Below are 20,528 nucleotides of genomic sequence, written 5' to 3'. Positions count from 1 at the left end.
CTTCTATAAATTATAAAATAAGCTGTTTTTTTTTGACATTTTGTTGATAATTTCATAAACTGTTTCGAGTTTGTTTGTATCATTACATAATTTTTATTCTAATTTAGCTATTGGTTGAACTCATGGACGCAGCTGGGATCAGAACTTCAAAGGGGCCTTTATTAAATTGAAACTCCAATTTTCTTTATGAAATGATAAATAAGTTTCATGTATGAAAGGTCACGACAAGCAAGAATGTCTCGAACTGGGATATTGGATAGTCTACCTTGGGTACGCAAAGAATTTATTAGTTGAGATCTGACATCACGATACTCCACGCATGTCCAAACGACATGATCAATATCCCGATAACCTTCTCCTCAAGCACAATGATTAGTCTCGGAGAGCCCAATTCGAAGGAGATGTGCATCTAACGTGTAGTGATTGGACATGAGTCTGGACATCACACGAATGAAATCCCTACTCACATCCAGTCCCCTGAACCATGCCTTTGTCGATATATTCGGAATAATTGAGTGCATCCACCGACCCAGATCATCTCTATCCCAAGAAGCTTGCCAGCTGGCAAGTGTTCTTTGGCGAGACGAGCTATAGAATTCGTTGAAAGCAATCGGTCGCTCATAAATTTCACCCTCAATAGCACCACGTTTGGCTAAAATATCGGCTCTTTCATTGCCAGGAATGGAGCAATGAGCCGGGACCCAGACTATAGTGATTAGATAATTATTGTTCAATATGTCGTTCAGGCACTGTTTTATTTTGCCCAGGAAAAACGGTTCAGTCTTGCCAGTCATGTTTGAGCGAATGGCTTCAATTGCACTCAGACTATCTGTGAAGAGGAAATAATGGTTTGGAGATAATGTGACGATTACACTCAAACTATAATGAACTGCTGCTAGCTCTGCTATATAAACAGATGCAGGTTCTTGAAGCCTAAATGAGGCCGAAACATTATTGTTGAACATACCAAACCCTGTCGCTTCTTCAATTCGCGATCCGTCCGTGTAAAACATTTTCTCAGAGTCAATATGCCTGAACTTACTTGAAAATATTTTTGGGATTTCCGTCGAGCGTAGGTGATCCGGGATTCCACGCACTTCGCGCTGCATGGATGTGTCGAAAAATAAAGTTGAGTCAGGGACATTTAGGAGGCTGACATGGATAGGAATATATCTTGAAGGGTTGATTTCCTGTGACATATGGTTAAAATATACTGTCATGAATTTTGTTTGAGATCGAAGCTCGACTAGTCGTTCGAAATTATTAATTACCATGGGATTCAGCACCGCACATCTTATTAGCAGGCGTGATGAAAGCTCCTAAAATCGATCTTTTAATGAAGGAACTCCCGCCAGAACTTCAAGACTCATTGTATGTGTTGAATGCATGCAGCCTAAGGCAATTCGCAAACAACGGTACTGAATTCGCTCAAGTTTGATAATATGAGAGTTTGCAGCGGAACGAAACCAAACGCATCCATATTCCATCACTGAAAGTATCGTTGTTTGATACAATTTTATTAGATCTTGCGGATGAGCACCCCACCAAGATCCTGTTATTGTTCGAAGAAAATTTACTCTTTGTTGGCATTTCGTTATCAGATACCTAATGTGTCCTCCCCACTTGCATTTGGAATCGAACCACACCCCGAGGTATTTAAAAGTTAAAACCTGTTGGATCATTCTTCCCATCATATGGAGCTGAAGCTGCGCGGGATCATGCTTTCTTGAAAAGACGACTAACTCTGTTTTCTCCGCAGAGAATTCGATACCAAGATGAACAGCCCAAACGGACAAGTTATCTAAGGTATCTTGCAATGGTTTATGCAGATCAATAGCTTTGGGTCCAGTAACTGAAACCACGCCATCATCTGCCAATTGTCTTAGTGTACATGGGGTTACAAGACAGCTGTCAATGTCATTCACGTAAAAATTATAAAGGGGCGGACTGAGGCATGAGCCTTGCGGTAGACCCATGTAGCTAATTCTGAATGTTGTCAAATCGCCATATGAAAAATGTATGCGTTTCTCTGACAAAAGGTTGTGCAAATAATTATTTATAACCGCTGGGAGTCCATGTTGGTGGAGCTTGTCTGAAAGAACATCAATGGAAACTGAATCAAATGCTCCTTTAATGTCTAAAAATACAGATGCCATTTGTTGCTTTTGAGCGAAGGCAATTTGGATGTCAGACGAAAGTAATGCAAGGCAATCATTCGTCCCTTTATTTCTACGGAAGCCAAACTGAGTATCTGACAACAAACCGTTCGTCTCGACCCAAGTGTCGAGACGTCGTAGAATAATTTTTTCGAACAATTTTCTGATGCAGGACAACATCGCAATGGGTCTATATGAGTTGTGATTGGAAGCTGGTTTCCCCGGCTTTTGAATGGCGATAACTTTCACTTGTCTCCAGTCAGGTGGAACAATATTTTGCTCAAGAAACTTGTTGAACAATTCCAACAAACGTCTTTTTGCGAGGTCGGGCAGATTCTTCACCAAGTTGAATTTAATTCTGTCCAACCCAGGAGCGTTATTGTTACAAGACAAAAGTGCTATAGAAAATTCCATCATTGAAAATGGGTTATTAATAAAACCATTATTTGGAGGAGATTCTCTTATAATGCTCTGCGTAGGAACAGAATCTGGGCAAACTTTCCTAGCAAAGTCAAATATCCATCGGTTCGAGTATTCATCACTCTCATTGCCCACGTTACGATTCCTCATTCGTCTGGCCGTGTTCCAAAGAGTGCTCATTGAGGTTTCTCTTGACAAACCTTCGACAAAATGTCTCCAATAGCTACATTTTTTGGCTCGAAGTATGCTCTTGTACTTGGTTTCTAAAGCCATAAGTTTTTCAAAATTCTGAGGAGTTCCTCCTCCCCGTTTTAGAAACGTCTTGCAAGCATTTTGTTTTGCGAGTTTAGCCTCTGAGCACTCTTTGTCCCACCAGGGGTTGGGAGGCCTTCTGTTAGTCGTTGGCCCAGGAAAGCGTTTAGTTTGGGAATGTTCTGCTGCCTCCAGAATCGAACAAATGAGGAAGTCATATTCTTCAAGTGGAGGGAGCTCTTCCATTGAATTCAAAATACTAGAGATACTACTTTGGTATTTAATCCAGTCGATATTTTTTGTCAAATCATATGGAATACTAGCTGAAGTAGCAATGCAATTGCTATTGCTAATTGAGATGATGATTGGTAAATGATCGCTACTGTGTCAATCAGGCAATATTTTCCAGGTGCAATCTAGTCGAATTGATGTTGAGCAAAGAGATAGATCTAATGCACTTGGGCGTGCAGGAGGTCTTGGGATCCGTGTCATGCTACCCATATTTAATACCGTCATGCTAAAATTGTCACAAATGTTTTGTATTAAAGATGATCTGCTATCATTGTAAACGGAACCCCACATCATTCCGTGCGAATTTAAATCCCCCAGAATCAATCGTGGAGCAGGAAGGGCTTCAACCATTTCATTAAGCTGTCGCTGTCCAACTTGTGCTTTTGGAGGAATATAAACCGAAGCTATGCAAATATCTTTGCCTTTAATGTTTATTTGGCAAGCAATAACTTCTATACTAGAAGTTGAAGGGATGTTTAATCTATAAAAGGAATAGCATTTCTTAATTCCCAAAAGCACTCCACCATACGGAGAGTCTCTATCGAGACGTATAATGTTAAAATCATTAAAATTTAAAGCTATGTTTGAAGTAAGCCATGTTTCGCATAAAGCAAATACATCACATTTTTGGCTATGCAATAAAATTTTAAATGAATCAAGTTTTGGCATGATACTTCGACAATTCCACTGCAGGACAGTGATTGTATCATTTGCGGCAGGTGATAAATTATCCATCAAAAGATACAAAACCTGAGACAATTGGCCATTGAGCTGATAACTGCTTCAAAAAATTTCTAGCTATTGGAAGGAATGCCATTATGAGGGTCTTTAAGGGTTCAGATATATTGAATGCTGAGAAAATCCATTCAACAATTTCCGAAAACTTCAGTAATCCTGTTGGTGGCTGTGAAATAGAGCCCACAGGATTATTACCTTTTTCTGTGCTAGATCCTGGATTGGTTTGTGAATTTGACAAACCAGGAGGCACAGTCTTTGGTTTTGACTTTTTTTGTTTAACACGGGGATCTTTTTTTGAAGATGAAATTTTAGGTATCTTTTTTGGTAATTTGGAAGAAGACTTCTTTCTCTTAACTGACCCTTGGGTAGTGATAAACGAATTACCTTCACTATTTTCGTCAGAGTCAGAGTCCTCTGGTTCCTCTAGATTTGAAAACCCGTTTTCGGTTTCCAAAGGGGGGACATCAATGACCGTTTTAAGCATTTCTGCATATGTGCGCTTAGACCGTGCTTTTAAAGAAAGCTTAATTTTGTCTTTGTGTACTTTAAATGCAGTGCATACTGAAATATCCTCATGAGGACTTTCTCCACAATAAATACATTTTTCAATTTCCTTGTTGCAATCATTATCTTTATGAGGCCCTTCACACTTAATACATTTTGGTTTATTACTACAGTAAGTAGCTGTGTGGCCGAATTTTTTGCAGTTCGTACAATTCATTACATTTGGAACAAAAAGCCGAACAGGGAGGAGAATTTTATCGACATAGACATGGGACGGCAACGCAGACCCGGCAAATGTCACTCGAAACGAGTCTGATGGGCGATAAACTTTCTTTCCCTCTTCATGAACTACTGAGTACAGTTGTTTGCACTCCAGTATTTTCACACCCTCAAGCATAGAGTTCTTGAAACGACCAACACCATGCTTGAGTAAATCATCTACCGAAAGACTCGCTTCGGTAACAACACCGTCAATTTCGACATCTTTGGAGGGTATGTAAACTTTATACTCTTTAATGAAATGTTCCGAAGAGACAATATCATTCGCGTGTTTCAAATTATTTACCACAACACGAATTTTATCGTTATTTACTTTTATGATCTCTTTGATTGAAGAGTATCGTGATGTCAAACCTTTATTAATTTGTAAAATGTTTAATGGCTTTGATATACGTCTAAAAAAGACTATCCAAGGCCCAGAAGAGCTCTCCTGATATTTTTTCGTTCGTGGGGGTATAGGATTCATGCTAGGATTTACGTCCATGGATTCATCCATCACATTAAAATTTTTAATCAAACTTTAAATAAAAAATGAAACCAACACTACACAGTACTCAATCAAAAAGGAAAAGAAAAAACTTCTATCTTGAAATTGTTGTCTATCTCCGTTGCACTGCCGTGTAGATTCTCGTTGCTCTAGATGTTCTTGTTGGATGTGATGCTACTGCTACCTGACATCAAGAACCACTCGATTTCCGATTTACTTTTGTCTTCGCCAGCTGTAACCAGCGCAGGTCACCGGTGTATACCTGCGTGTTGTATGACAGTGGAAAGACCGAGTTGTCTTGTCTCCTTCTTCCTTGTGCTCCGCACCGATATGCTTCTGCACCGAAGTGCCTTCGCACCGGTGTGCCTTTGCACTCTCCTGCTTCTATGTGCCTTTGCACTCTCCTTCTTCGATGTGTCTTTGCACTCTCTTGCTCAGCACTTGTGGCTGTGTATTGTGGCCTGGGTAGAGCTTGGGAAACGCCCTTTGTTGTTTCCTTCACCAGCTTGGCCCAGCACTAGGGCTCTCTTATGCAGCACGACTATACGTTTTAACGGCTGCTGCCAACAGGTCTCTACCTGTAGTTCAACCGTTGTCGTATTTAACGCGTGTAAACTAACCAGCGTTGTTAAACTGTACGCTTCTATACACAACCTTCTCGGTTGAACGGCTATTACTGAATGACTCATCAGTGATTGAAGCAATTTAAATTGAACCGCCATCTCCGCCTAACAGTTCAATTTGAACCGCTAAGCAGACGAAAAGTACACACAATTTTTTGACCTTTTAAGAATATTTCACTGCTGGGTGCCCTATCTTATCTTCGGTTCCATTAGAACTGCTGATGAGCTGAAGGCGAAATGAGAAGAAATTGAAACAAAAATCCCTGCATGAAAAAAAATGTTTTAATGGGATTGTTTGAATGACAAGAGAAAGGAAGTATCACACCACTAGATTAAAAAGTTTTTTTTGACGTGAATACATCTTACTTTACTATGGGGTACCTTTTCGAAATTCGCCTTGTGAAAGAATGACTGAAACTTATTCGTGATTATCTCGAGTTGTAGTGAATGCGACAACGTAATTATTTCTCCACACTCTAAAAAATGAACTTTACGTTTGACGAAAATCCAAGCAATTCGTCAAGAGGTTAAACATCTGTTATTAATATTAACTTCATATTGCTGTCAGTTTTTTGTAACCTTTATTTCCACTGTGTTAATTATGAGCAATTTATGTTAACTAACCAGCATTTGCGGGAAGTTTTAATTTTCTGTTTTGATTGGAAGAAAAGCGCAGCTGAAGCACATCAAATGCTTGTGGATGTTTATGGTGATAATGCTCCAACTGATAAACCATGGTTTCGACTTTTCAAGAATGCAGAATAATCGCGAAAGTCGTGAAAAAATATTTAAAAACGCTCAAGTGGGATATTTTGCCGCATCCGCCGTATTCTCCTGACATTGCTTCTTCTGTTTACTGGTTGTTCCGACGGATGCTGTACGATCTGGTTTGAGGACTATTCACACATTTCAGTTCCGTGACAGTTCAGTGAATGTGCCTTCAGTGCGCCGTCAGTGTTCTTTTTTGTCGGAATCCTTCCGTTCTGTATCCGTACTGTATCCGTTCCGCCACAGCAAATGCAGTGACATACCGACTTCAGTGAAAATAAAATAATATCGGTGACGACGAATTTGTGTTTGCCGGACGGACGCTACACTGACGGCGAGCTGCACTGAAACGGTACGGTGCCGGATAGGTGTAAATGCGCGCATAGAAAACGAATGAAATAATATCAGTATCCGTGCACGGTGTAGTGTCGGCACTGAACCGGACCGGATATATGTGAATAGTCTTTTACTTGTTTTGCAGAAATCGAAAATTGGTTTCAAACTCAAAAGACGAGATATTTTTTCGAAATGGAATTCGAAAACCGCCTGAGAGGTGGGAAAAAAAGTAGTAACTAGCGATGGACGATTAATCTTAAAATTCTTTTTATTTTGAAATGCTGTTTTGACCCTAAAAAACGAAACGAACTAATTTGTACTCCCAATAACAGCAGCAGCAACATGCACTGAGTTTTGGATTAGATTCTAGAACTGGTTTTAGATTTAAAATTTAGTTTAAAAATTCAACCTCGTGATTAGATTTAGGTACTTTCGCTACCAAAAACCACATAAGAACGATTAGATATCTCTAAACGTAATAAATAATACACGAATTGCATTGCTTACTCTAGAGAAAATTAAATCTTCCTCACTTCTTTCTCGATAGAAAGAACCTCATCGTACTTAGCCATTTGTTTTTTAATAGAACAATGGCGCGACTTTTGCCAATCCTGCTTCGTAATTGGAAAAGAACATTATGTATTTTAATGTCAATTGTGCCTTTTTTTCATCAGTAAGATTTTAATTTCGCTTGGTGAAGGGCGAATATTGCTCTTTATGAAGTTTGTGACAAACGACCTTGATCGTGCAACCGACACTGCATATGCTTATCGTTCTTTAGTTTTACTTTTCTCTGATTTGTCTTATTGTTCACTAGACTGTATTGTAAGCGAACTGTCTCTAGTGACTTGTCAGAAACTCCGAGAGTTTGGTTGAGAAGTTTCGATGCATCTACCACATAGTCCGGACTTGGCATCAACCGATTACCGTATTGGCATCAAGAGAAGACTGCGCCAAACAAATATTAGAGTTTTTCACCAATGGTTATCAAGACTACACCCTTAACATTGCAACTAATTATAAAACAAATCGGTTCATATACGACATAAATCGAACAAAATTTTTAATGTACCATTGCAGACGCGTGCGCAGGAGGGGGGTTTTAAACACACCCCATGGAAGATTTTTCAACATTAAGGTCCATGAACAATAGAGTACTTATTTTATAAAAGTGCAAATAACTTGACAATTCATACTTCGTTCTCAGAATTTGTTTTACAGCGTCAATATTGTGGATGACGCACTTTTCTATCAAATTTTTGCTCCATCCCAACTTTACCATTGTACTACAAACGGTATTAAATCTAATTCCAAATATTTTCTCCCTTCTTTCCCATTACAGAGAACTTATCTCCGATGGTAAAAAAATTTCCCCGAACGGCGAAAACATCATCAAAGAGTTGCAGCAAATTGGAATCACCAACCGGGTCGAATTCTTCAACCTGTGCAATCCATTTCAGGTGGCATTCCATCGACGGGGAGGAAAGTTCGAACATGTGAGTTCGATCCGCTTTTTCACGTGCAAGAAACTGCGTTACATCTGGAACAGTGAATCGAAGCGCTTCCTGAAGCTAACGGGATTGGATGTAGACGTGCCGAGTGTGGTACTGCATCACAACAAAGGCCTGTCGCTGTACGAGCAAAGCATCCGCCGACTGGTGTATGGTAGCAACGAGATATTGATTCCGCTTCGGGGTGTACTTACGCTTCTGTTTCTGGAGGTCCTGAATCCTTTCTATGTGTTTCAAATTTTTTCCGTGTGCTTGTGGTTCGCGTACGATTACTACTACTACGCTACGGTTATTCTACTAATGAGTGCCTTCGGGATTTCGCTATCCATAATTCAAACGCAGAAAAATCAGAAAGCTCTGTATTCAACGGTGAAGAGCAGTGATACGGCAACGGTTTTGCGAGATGACTGCGAGCCGGAGCAAACAGAAACGCGCCTCCTGGTTCCAGGCGACATCGTGGAGATTCCAGCTAACGGATGTACGATGCAATGCGATGCAGTTTTGATTTCGGGAAACTGTATTCTCGATGAATCGATGCTGACCGGAGAAAGTGTTCCGGTAACGAAAACTCCATTACCCTTGAAGCGTGATCTGTACTACGATAAGAAAGAACACGCTCGACATACTTTGTTCTGCGGAACAAAAATCATCCAAACACGATACATTGGCAGTGAGAAGGTTTTGGTGAAAGTCATAAACACGGGGAATATTACCGCTAAAGGTGGTCTGATTCGATCAATTCTTTATCCTCCTCCAGTGGATTATAAATTCGAAAAGGATTCATACAAATTTATCATGGTGCTAGCCTTTGTCGCCGGATGTGGTTTCCTCTACACGGTCATTACGAAGGTACTGCGTGGAATAACTGCTCTGAAAATTATTGTCGAATCACTGGATCTCATCACAATTGCTGTTCCTCCGGCATTGCCGGCTGCAATGACCGTTGGGAGAATGTATGCTCAGAAGCGTTTGAAGAAGAACAACATTTATTGCGTTTCACCCCGGGCAATCAATGTTTCCGGCAGTATCGATTGCGTATGTTTCGACAAGACGGGAACACTCACTGAAGACGGACTCGACATGTGGGGCGTATTACCCAAGGATACTACGAACTGTTTCCAGATCCCGCTGACACAGGTTACCAGATTGCCAATTACTGAGCACCTGTTGAGTGGTATGGTCACGTGTCATTCGATAACCTTCGTTAACGGGGAGATGCGTGGAGATCCGCTCGATTTGAAGATATTCGAATCTACGGGTTGGATACTGGAAGAGGCAAACGTTTCCGATGAAACCAAGTATGATTTATTGTTCCCGACGATCGTTAAGCCTCCGAGGGTAGATCCGGACAATAACACGAGCTTGGAGCTCGATGTCGCATACGACAATTCCAACGATATCGGTATTGTGCGGGAGTTTTCTTTCACTAGTGCACTGCAGCGAATGTCGGTTATCACTAGGAAGTTGTCGGATAATCATTTCAACGTGTACGTCAAAGGTTCACCCGAAATGATCAACAGTTTGTGTAAACCGGCGAGTATTCCGGAAGATTTTACTAGTAAGCTCGGGTACTACGCCCATCAAGGCTATCGGATAATTGCAATTGCCTACAAATCGTTAGACAAAAAGATGAACTATTCGAAGATCCAGAAGGTATCGCGGGAGAAGATTGAGTGTGACTTGGAATTTTTGGGCTTTGTGATATTGGAAAATCGGCTCAAAGCGGACACGGAAGAAGTGATTGAGAGTTTGAATAAGGCCAACATTCGTTGCGTTATGGTAACGGGGGATAACTTATTGACGGCGGGCAGTGTGGCGCATGACTGTGGAATGGTTATGCCCGGGCAAAGCCTGGTAACACTGACGGCGCATTTGGACAAGAACAGTTCTGGCAAGTATTTTTTGACTTACGATGTGACCGGTCAAAATCCGCTTACTCAGTCAGATATCCTGAACGATAACAAGGTTAGCGGGGGGGATAAGCGAAACGGAAACTATACACTCATGACCCAATCGAATAGTGTAAGCAGCTGCGAAACTATCGATACATGCACGTTGTCAACGCAGTTGAGTGGTTTTGAAAAGGATGGCCATCATATCACAATCGAGGAGGAAAAGGATACATCTGTGACAGTTGATGTGACGGCAAAAGGAGCTTCATTTAGATTCGCTTTGACCGGGAAAACATGGGCTGTCATCAAGGAACACTTCCCGGAGGTGGTGCCTACTATTTTAACTTTCGGAACCGTATTTGCAAGAATGTCTCCAGATCAGAAACAACATTTAATAAGTGACCTTCAAAATCTGGGATATTACGTAGCCATGTGCGGTGACGGAGCCAATGACTGTGGAGCATTGAAAGCTGCACATACGGGAATTTCTTTATCGGAAGCGGAAAGTTCGGTCGCATCTCCATTTACATCGAAAAAACCAACGATCGCCTGTGTACCGACGGTTATCAAGGAGGGACGCGCTGCGCTGGTTACTTCATTCGGAATCTTCAAATACATGGCCGCCTATTCACTGGTTCAATTTGCATCGGTATTAATCCTCTATTCAATCGATTCGAATTTAACAGATTTCGAGTATCTTTATATTGATCTCTTCATCATATCGGTAGTAGCGTTCTTCTTTGGAAAGACCTCCTCATACGATGGTCCACTAGTCAAGCAAGTTCCGTCAAACTCGTTGATATCGTTGAGTCCGTTGCTTTCCCTGGCTCTACATCTTATCGTGGCTCTAGGTTTTCAGGTTGCTGGCTGGTACCACATACAAGCTCAACCCTGGTTTACACCATTCAATTATACTGAAGAGTTGGCCCTCAATGACCTTGGATGCTACGAAAACTACGCTATATTCTGCATCTCCTGTTACCAGTATATCATCCTAGCTATAGTTTTCTCCAAAGGAGCACCCTATCGCAGATCAATTTTCTCTAACTACGGGTTTTTGGCTAGCATCATAATCAACACAATCATATCCATCATCCTGACGGTATATCCTCCGGTGTGGCTCAGTGATCTATTCCAATTGGTCATACCCGAAGAGGACATTATTTTCCGAGTCTACCTGGTCGGTTATGGATTCGCCAACTTTTTGATAGCACTATTCATCGAAAAGTACATCATCGACATCCTGGCGTTCAAAAAGCTGCGCTACCGATGGCACAACATTGCCAAGTCCCGGCGCAAGTACTTAATGATCCAGCACAACTTTCGCAGTGAGGTTCAAATGCCGAGTGATTTCAAAACGGTGCTTGGCTGGTCCAGCGAGAAATATGATTACTGACAACTCCTCCGACGAGTGGCGAAGCTGGTGGCAGTGTTCACGTCGGACGACGGTGACGGTCGTTGGCCGATGAGATATTCAAGTTTTGCGAATGCAAATACTCGGTAGCGACGACCACCACAAGGCGACAAAAGCTAACCCCTGATTGCATGCTTTTCCTTCACGTGTTGTACTGTGCACACTGCAAACAAAAAAACAGAAGCAAACTGCCATTGTGTTTTAGATTTTTTTTTGCAGGTTGAGTTTTTCGATGTGTGTAGGATTGCATTAATCAATTAATTGTGAAATATAGAATTGTAAGTGCCATAATTGTATTACATTTGGTTAAGATCGAAGATAAAGTAAAAGTTTCGATTTGAAGTCATGGAAAACCCGAAAGAGCTTTTCCGAAGGGGTAGTGTGCGAGAAACCAGAGAAGATAACAAATACAGGAATACTAGCGCTGTGCAGAATCAGATTTAAAGCATGACAATAATCAAAATTTGTATAAATTAAATTGTTTTAAAAATGATAATAATCAAATTGAATTGGTACTGGCATACAGATTAGATGTTTCTAAAAACTTGTCTCTCGCTTCTACGTTCAGATTCACATGAGCTTCGTGAAGGTTGGGGGGTGTTCAACTCAAAAATGATTCAAATGTTAAAGTTAGTAACTAGTTGTGATAGATTTCGGGAATAATTTTGACTCTTGATTAAAATTTCAGCATTTTGATAATTATTGTCTATCGATGGAAAGTTGATAACAAATAATATAATAATTGAAAAATAAAAACCATACGATAGACTTACTTTGACGGAGAATGTATTTTTATGTATTGTTAGGGTTTTGAATTTGACGGATATGTTGAAAAATCAATTACAAAGAAATGATTTTAACAAAAGCTCTAAATCTTTGTTGCAAGATTGCGGGGGAGAGTGTTCGGTTACCGGCTTCTTTTTATTTTAAGCTTGTAAATTCTGTGTTTACATTTTGCGGACATATATACATCAATGGAAAGCTAAAGTCCCTAGCTATCAATTGATTTAGAAACTAAGTTGATTCATTTAATTGAAAAAAAACCTTTATTATCAATTTAGTAAAGCGATAAATTTTAGCTATTTTAAAAAAGGTGTTCGATTACCGGCACCCCAAGAAATTTCGCTAAAAATGATTTGGCCGGTCTTCCACGTTTTTTCTTAGTCGGAGCATCTGCTGTATGAGTTGCTAGATGTTTGGCCAAAACTTTGGCATGCGTTGTCTCTCTGTATCTCCGCATATCTCTGACGATTTTTCACGATTTGTCGAAAAAAATGTGGTGGTGGTAGACATTTTGAAAATAACAAAAAAAAACTTTGGTTGCGAAAAATTTGGTAGCACAGTAAAAAAGTACAAGCGTCTGTTTGCTGTGGTATTCGGTACAATAAGAACGTGTTGCTATTACACACACATGACATTTGTCGGAATGACGCTATATGCTTTCTGTCAAAAGTTACCGAACACTTCCGCCAACCGAAGATCTTACCCTATTACAATTTCTACAGATTTTCGTAATATTTCCTAAAAACTGAGATGTTTCATCAAGTTTTTTACAGATTTTAGTGCACTCAATGTGACGGAACAGCAGAGATGCCAGGTAAAAATTTCTAATATCTTCAGGCAGGGATGCAAAAGATCAAAAAATGTGTTCAGGCTTTCATTTCTTTATAAACTATAAACACAAAACTGGCTTGGTGAAAAAAAAACATTGCGTTCAATTTAAAATTCTGCTAGACATAGCTGCCTTGTTATAGACACAACTCTAAAACGCAGTCAGACAAGATAGAACGTACCAAGTCAGACATGGTAGAACGTAACAAGGTTCAGAGAGTGGCGAAATGGTAGCGAGTATGCACGGAATACATAAGAACGCAGGTTCGAGTCCTGTCTCTGAGCGTATCTTTTTTCCAATTAAGCATCTTTTCTGTTAAGTTTTTCATTCATTTAGCTTCTCCAATATAAGTTTCCACTCAGTCATTGCAAAAATTGAACTCATGGCGGCTTCACGTCAAACCAACTGAAAATTAATAAATCGTTAAAAATTATTTCGTTAAAACATATATTTGATCAAAATTAATAAATTTTTAGTTGGTATAACATTTGTCTAAATAATTTCAAATGGTAAATAATTGCATTTTATAAGGCGAGAAGATTGTCAGACTGTATAACTATGGCAACAGTTGTCGCGAGGGATGTATTATTTATAACAGGGAGCAACCGGAATAGAAAAATATTTTTCAGGAAAAGGAGCCAGTTGTCAAATTACTAATTATCTGTTAAATTATAACTATAAGTTAAAACAATTCCCGAAGTGGGTCGCAGCCTAAGTAAACAAAATTTGATCCGTTTTATTTTTGCGAAAGAAAATATGCTTTAGTGATTCATCACAAAAATATCGATCAATCAATCGTTTTCAATCAAATCCTACTTATACTGTAAACCATTTTGATAATTGAATTTTATATTCGACAAGCTGCTATCGAAATCGAAGTTCCATTCATGAAACGAAGCTTCAATTCATCTCATATGCAGTTTATAGAAATGTTCAAAACATACCTTGCTCCGTCTGCAATATCCCTTCAATCACAGATCAATCAATATACCTAAGAAGCGGGTCATTTCGTCAAAAGCTATGTGCTGGCTGCCGACTCAATATTTTTTCATTCGGCTTGGTAGATACACCAAACATTCGCATGGTAGATACGCCAAAAAATGCTTTGATGTTTAGTAACTAATAAAGTCAATCGCCAGAATTAAAATAATCAATAGAGTATTTCTGATTTGAACGCGGAGAAATGAATTTATTCCTTATTTTACTATCGAAAAAATCTTTCATTCGTCTTTAATTTGAATCAATTCCAATGCGATATTAGGACAATTGTACGATTCGGCGAAATAACCCTTCCGTCGAAATGATCCTGCCCTAACAACGATGGAAAGAACGGGAAAAATTGAAATGTATCAATAAAGTGACCAATAGACTCAACAACTTTCCAGCCTTCACGGGGTTCTTGTCTGTCACATTCCTTGCGTCTAATCAACCTTACGCTAGGTATCACCCCGAGATGAAATTCAAACGAACGTCTTCTTCAACTTGCAGGAACGATCTAGTACGCGAAGCACATTATTCCAACAAACCGTATTTATGTGCACACTTGGTGGAAGCTAGTAGACATCAAATTAGGTAAAATTTTGAGAGCACAGCAGCACCTCGTGCATATAGCGCATCTTAAGGTAGTTTTTAATTGACAGCTGCTGCACGCCTCTCCGACTTTCTTAAAAGAGTATTGAAGATCTCTAGTAAGGGAACATTAACTTATACAAAATTGTGAAGCATTCGTGGTGTTGGTCAAGAATTCAGTTAGCAGCAAACGACCATATTTAAAAATTTTTAAATATCGTGTCCTAGTGCCGTTGGTTCAGCATAGAAGTGATCTCTCACGTAGTGATTAATCACGAAACGACAAAATGGCATACTTAAAAACTCTAGCACATTGAATTATTTAGCTCTATAGGGACATCAGTTAATAAAATTATTTATCATCTCTGCCGCTTTGATGTTATGATTTAAATTAGCATATTTATCCTAGGCAGCTTGTTGATAGAAAACGTAGTATACAAGATCGAATTAACAACTAGATCAAGGATCAATTGATCAAGTAGATGAATTAAACGGAACGACAAACTGTTTGATTTTTCTACACAGTTCCAATCGCATTCTTTTCGAACAGTCACCGTTCACTCGTCGAATTGTGCAACCGCAGTTCAGAGATAGCGATTGAGTTTTCCTATCGGTTTGATGTTTGATTACATGCATGAAAATGGATAAAAAAAAGGAAGATTAAAAAAATCAATCTAGTATACAATCGATATTTAGTCAAATCGTACTTGAAGAGAAAGATGTATCTCTGCTGAAATTGTAACAAAACTGTGTACATATACCGGGAAATATTTTACAAGAAATAAAGGTTATCATTATATCACAAAAGCCGTCGTTTTGCTTTGCGAAGAAAAGTAACATTTACTGGCAAGTATTCATTTCATTTCCGTGGTCTCACCCCGTCTCCCGAATATGGCCGAACGAATTGCGATGCGATTTCAAGTCACGACTTATAGATCGACGACCTTTTGCAGATTGTCTGAAAAACTCTATTTTGGTTGGCCTCTCATCCCAATCTACATGCCCAGTCCACTGCCATTCTATGCAAAATTGTGCCATATCCTATATAGGGTAACGTTACTCCCATTTAACTCAGTTCAATTGGTCATCTCATATACGCAAACCATAAGTTAGAGTGTAATATGTTGTCTTTGTTCGATACATTGACTTCAGATCTTGTCAGCTTATAGAAAACTCAATCTTCAGTTCATCTACGCCATTGCAAAATTATGGGACAAATATACTATAGTATTGCACAATTATGGGACAATTATTATTATAGCCCAGTCATCTTTCGCGTCACATCAACAAAGCTATTTGGTATCAGTATCACATTTATAAAAAACTAAAACTCGATTCGATAATCACCCTCATTCTTGTTTACGGCCGTATCCGATACGTTCAAAAGTAAGTCATATTCAGTGTTGGGAAAATCATGATCAGAAAAAGAGAGAAGAGTCCCAGATGATATTTCGATGTTGAATCACAGATCGAGATTCGTATTTTGTTACGATATTTACTTGCTTCTGGCCTGCCGCCACTTAATTTCGGCTGAAAATTACCAACTTAATCAAAAACAGCCTAGATGACATTCCTTGCGAAAAACTAACTAAAATGAATAAATGTTACAACTATGCATATAGCTGATGACGAATTTTCACCCAGATAAATATCGCTGAAGAGATAATCAAAAGGGAGATGAGTCTCAGATGATATTTAGATGTTGAATCACAGATCGAGATTTTCAAATTGGTTTCCTTAAACATTTGAGCGGTCATTTTGAATATTTCATTAGTTGGGACAGTAATCGCATATGTCATGAAGGCACAACCCTATTCAAAAACATCCAGTCTGTCATATAGACTGTGTTTATTTTTTTCATTTATCAAAAAAGTGGGCATTCATACAGAGTTATCTGTAATGTAATCCATGCGGATTTCATGCAGGATACAGATTTAATACATACAGGGTCCGCCATCTAACTTTTTTTTTTAACTAGCGGTTATTTCGACATTAGTAACCTTAATGTCACTTCTGATTTGACAGAAACTTAGTTTTATCCTTCCGCTGAACGAAAATGGTTATGTATACGCTTGAGGAACGCGTGAAAATAGTGCAGTTTTACTTTGAAACTAGGCTTGCGATCAGCTTGAAGAAGACGCCGTTTTTTCCAAAAAATCATCTTCTCCGATGAGGCACATTTTCATCTCGGCGGGTAGGTTAACAAGCAAAATTGTCGCATCTGGGAAACGGAAAACCCGCACGTTATCATGGAGAAGCCGATGCATCCTCAAAGAGTGACAGTTTGGTGCGGATTTTGGTCTGGCGGTATCATTAGACCATTTTTCTTCGAAAATGAGGCAGAAGCCGCCGCCGCCACGGTCAATGGCGAGCGCTACCACGCCATGATTAGCGATTGGTTCTTCCCGTTACTTCAAGAGGAACACTTAGACACCATTTGGTTCCAACAAGACGGCGCTCCGTGCCACACAGACAACGCTACGATCGATCTTCTGCGCAGTCTTCGAAAATCGAATTATTAGTCGAAATTCGGATGTCGTTTGGCCGCCTCGGAGCTGTGATTTGACGTCGTTAGACTATTATCTTTGGGGGGCTGTCAAAGATAAGTGTTATGTGGACAAGCCAGAGACAATTCAAGCCTTAAAGGACAATATTCGGGGAGCCATAGCTGAAAAAAAGCTGCATACAATCGAAAATGTACTAAAAAACTGGACCGACTGTATGGCGTACTGCAAGGCCAGCTGAGGCAGCCATTTGAATGAAATTATTCTTCACAATTAACCGGAAGGATTGTACTTTAATATAAAAAAAAAATTTTTGAAATCGGATGAACCGATTGTGTTTTATTGCATGTTAAAAAAACATGGCGGACCCTGTATTTCCAAAACTAAATACCGAATAGTGCCTACTTCTCATCCTCCACCGCAATACAAAATCGAACCCATAGTTTGTTACGACATTTACTTGCTTCCAAACCAATAATCGGTTTCACGTACCTGACATTTTTCTGAACAACGTTGAGAAAAAAAATTGTACTGGTAACAAATACTTTCACATAACACAAGAGGTGTAAAGCAAAGTCTTGGTATTACATTCCTGTAGTGGAATTTGACCTTCTGTTTCAATAGACTTCGCAGCCGATTCAGCGTGTACAGAACCATTGCATGGCTAGTGCTGCGATTCTACTGACACTACGAATCCTTCCAGGTCGGGGCTCGAACATAGGACAACTGGTTTGAAAGACCAGTGCCCTATGCATTGAACCGCCAACCCGGCACAAAGGGGTGTACCGATAGTAAATAGTTCGAGCAGTTCAATATAGGTGGAACTAGTGTCATTTATTTTTTTAAAATTTACTCATAGTGTCATGTCTGTTAGTCTGTGCTATTACTCCACCACCACGGTATTGCTGAATTAATTGATCCACTTATCGACCACCCTACTCGCACTGAACATTTTCAGAAAGATTCAGTTTCTGATCATCGGTGCATTTATTAATCATGTATTTTGCAAAGGATTGAGATTCCAAAATCAATTAGTACAAATTGTATTAAGCAGCATGTTGATCTGTTGTTCCAAACGACCATCGCAGTACCGAAGATTTGTAAATTTAATGCCAAATGACCATTACGCCAAATGATTTTATGCTAAACGGTATTATACCAAACGGTATTATGCCAAACGACCTAATACCAAACGGAATAGCCCCGATATATTCAATTTTTCCTAAATATCTTCGAGGCGAATGTTCGCTAGTGAACTTTTCACAATGGATTTTTTTTCCATGTGGTATCAGTTTCAGTGAGAATCGCGTTTGCAAAAAATCAGTAGTGAGCTTTTCTCCAGTGAGTTTACTTATCGATAATTTTTTGTCTTAAAATCAGTTCTGAAAAGCTTTAGTCGCAATTTTCGAAATTTTGATTTTCCGAACACTGGTCATATTCGTAACCCCAAAACAATATGGCTTTTTCAAAGGTCGTTTTATTTCAACAAATCTCTTGAAATTCATCACATTCTTTTTAGAAGCTATAGACAATGGAAACTATGTAGAAACTCTATACACTGACTTTAACAGACCCTGTCAGCTTAGAGAGAAATAAGTCTTTAGTTTAGCTACGCCATCGCACGACATCATATTGAACTTATCATGTCAATTGTGTGGATGCGCAGGCTGCTATTTTGATGTGCACGAATTTGACATTTCTCTCCCCTACATCTATATACGAGATTCGATGCTGACTCGCCAGAAGGCGCCATGCACAAAGGGGTGTACCGATAGTATTGCGATTTGTTCGTGAAATGTGACAGCTGGATACCTTCAAAGACATCATATTGCAAAGGTATCCAGCTCTCACATTTCCCAAACAAATCATTGGCAACAACCTTTTTGCGAGCATGACGTCCTCTGTCGAGTCCGCATCGAATCTCGTACATAGAAGTAATGGAGAGAAATATCAAATTCGTGCGCACCCATACAATTGACATGTTATGTTGAATGTGAAAAAAGCTTATCGGTTTTCACTGTGATTGAATAACCTTTCTATATTAGAAAGGCAAAAAGTATCGTCATTGCAATAAATTAATATCGTCTTGAAGATCAGAACATAAAATTGCTATGCATTCTCAATTATAGAGTCCAATCCAACAGGTTCATATTCGTTTTTTTACTGTCGCATTCGTAAATGATCGCATCCAAAACAATCGAAGAGAGACGAAGCATTTTCGTCTCTCAATGAAACAAAAGAGAGTATAATTAGATTTTAAACGAGCATAACATAACCTCGCAAAATTCACTGAATGAACACCATTTGACGGCTAACGGTGGTTTGTTCTAATTTGTACTTGAAACACAGACTAACAGACATGACAGTATGAGTAAATTCTTATAAAAATCACTTTTCGTGATGCACTAGTTCCACCTATATTGTACTGCGCGAACTATTTACTATCGGTACACCCCTTGTGTTATGTAAAAGTTTTTTTTACTAGTTGGTTCCCCCTCGTTTGTCAACACCGATCAGCTGCTAGCAGAGATGCCTGATTTCATCATAATATTTAAAAATGAATCGTCACAATAAATTATTGGATTACGTTGATAATATATTTAACTTTTTCGCGATGTTGGAAGGTAACCATTTATTTGACTCAACGTCGTTCATCTAGACTATTTTTTATTGTGTTGGTAGTTTTCACCCGAAATTATGTAGTGGCAGACCAGAAGCAAGTAAATATTGTAACAAAACGGGTAGGAGGCTGAGAAGTAGGCACAATTATGTATATAGTTTTGGCAATATGTATTAGATCTGTATCCTGCATGAAATTCGCAAGGACATATGCAAATCAACACATCACAGGTAATTCTGTATAAATGGCAACTCTGTTGGTAAATGAAAAAAATAAACACAGTCTAGATGACAGACGGGATGTTTTTGATACGGTAACGTGGCGCCATCATGACACATGTCAGTACTGTCCCAAATAAGGAATATTCGAAATGACCGTTAAAATGATTGAAGAATCTAATTTGAGTGTCCTGTCTGTTAGTCTGTGCTTGAAATGTAAACAAACCATCGGTACATGTCAATCATGGGCTTTATTCATCCTAAGTTTATTTGTGTCGTCATCGTGTTAAACCTAATTAGGTTTTGCACGATGATGACATAAATGAACTCATGA

The 20,528-nt window shown here is 39.2% G+C and overlaps 1 protein-coding gene across 1 annotated transcript in view; it reads left to right on the top strand.

The window, feature by feature from the left end:
- Positions 1 to 15,659, top strand: part of LOC131439543 (polyamine-transporting ATPase 13A3) — a 48,881-nt gene extending 33,222 nt beyond the window's left edge. The window contains exon 3 of the mRNA XM_058610686.1: positions 8,197 to 15,659. Within this exon, the coding sequence (XP_058466669.1) occupies positions 8,197 to 11,653 (3,457 nt within the window). The 3' untranslated portion in view covers positions 11,654 to 15,659. The remainder of the gene's footprint in view (positions 1 to 8,196) is intronic.
- The last annotated feature ends 4,869 nt before the right edge of the window (positions 15,660 to 20,528 follow it).

Source organism: Malaya genurostris, chromosome 3, assembly GCF_030247185.1.
Source record: "Malaya genurostris strain Urasoe2022 chromosome 3, Malgen_1.1, whole genome shotgun sequence".
NCBI lineage: Eukaryota > Metazoa > Arthropoda > Insecta > Diptera > Culicidae > Malaya > Malaya genurostris.
Note: the sequence above shows the minus strand (reverse complement) of the source record. Positions and strands in the feature narration are given on the sequence as shown.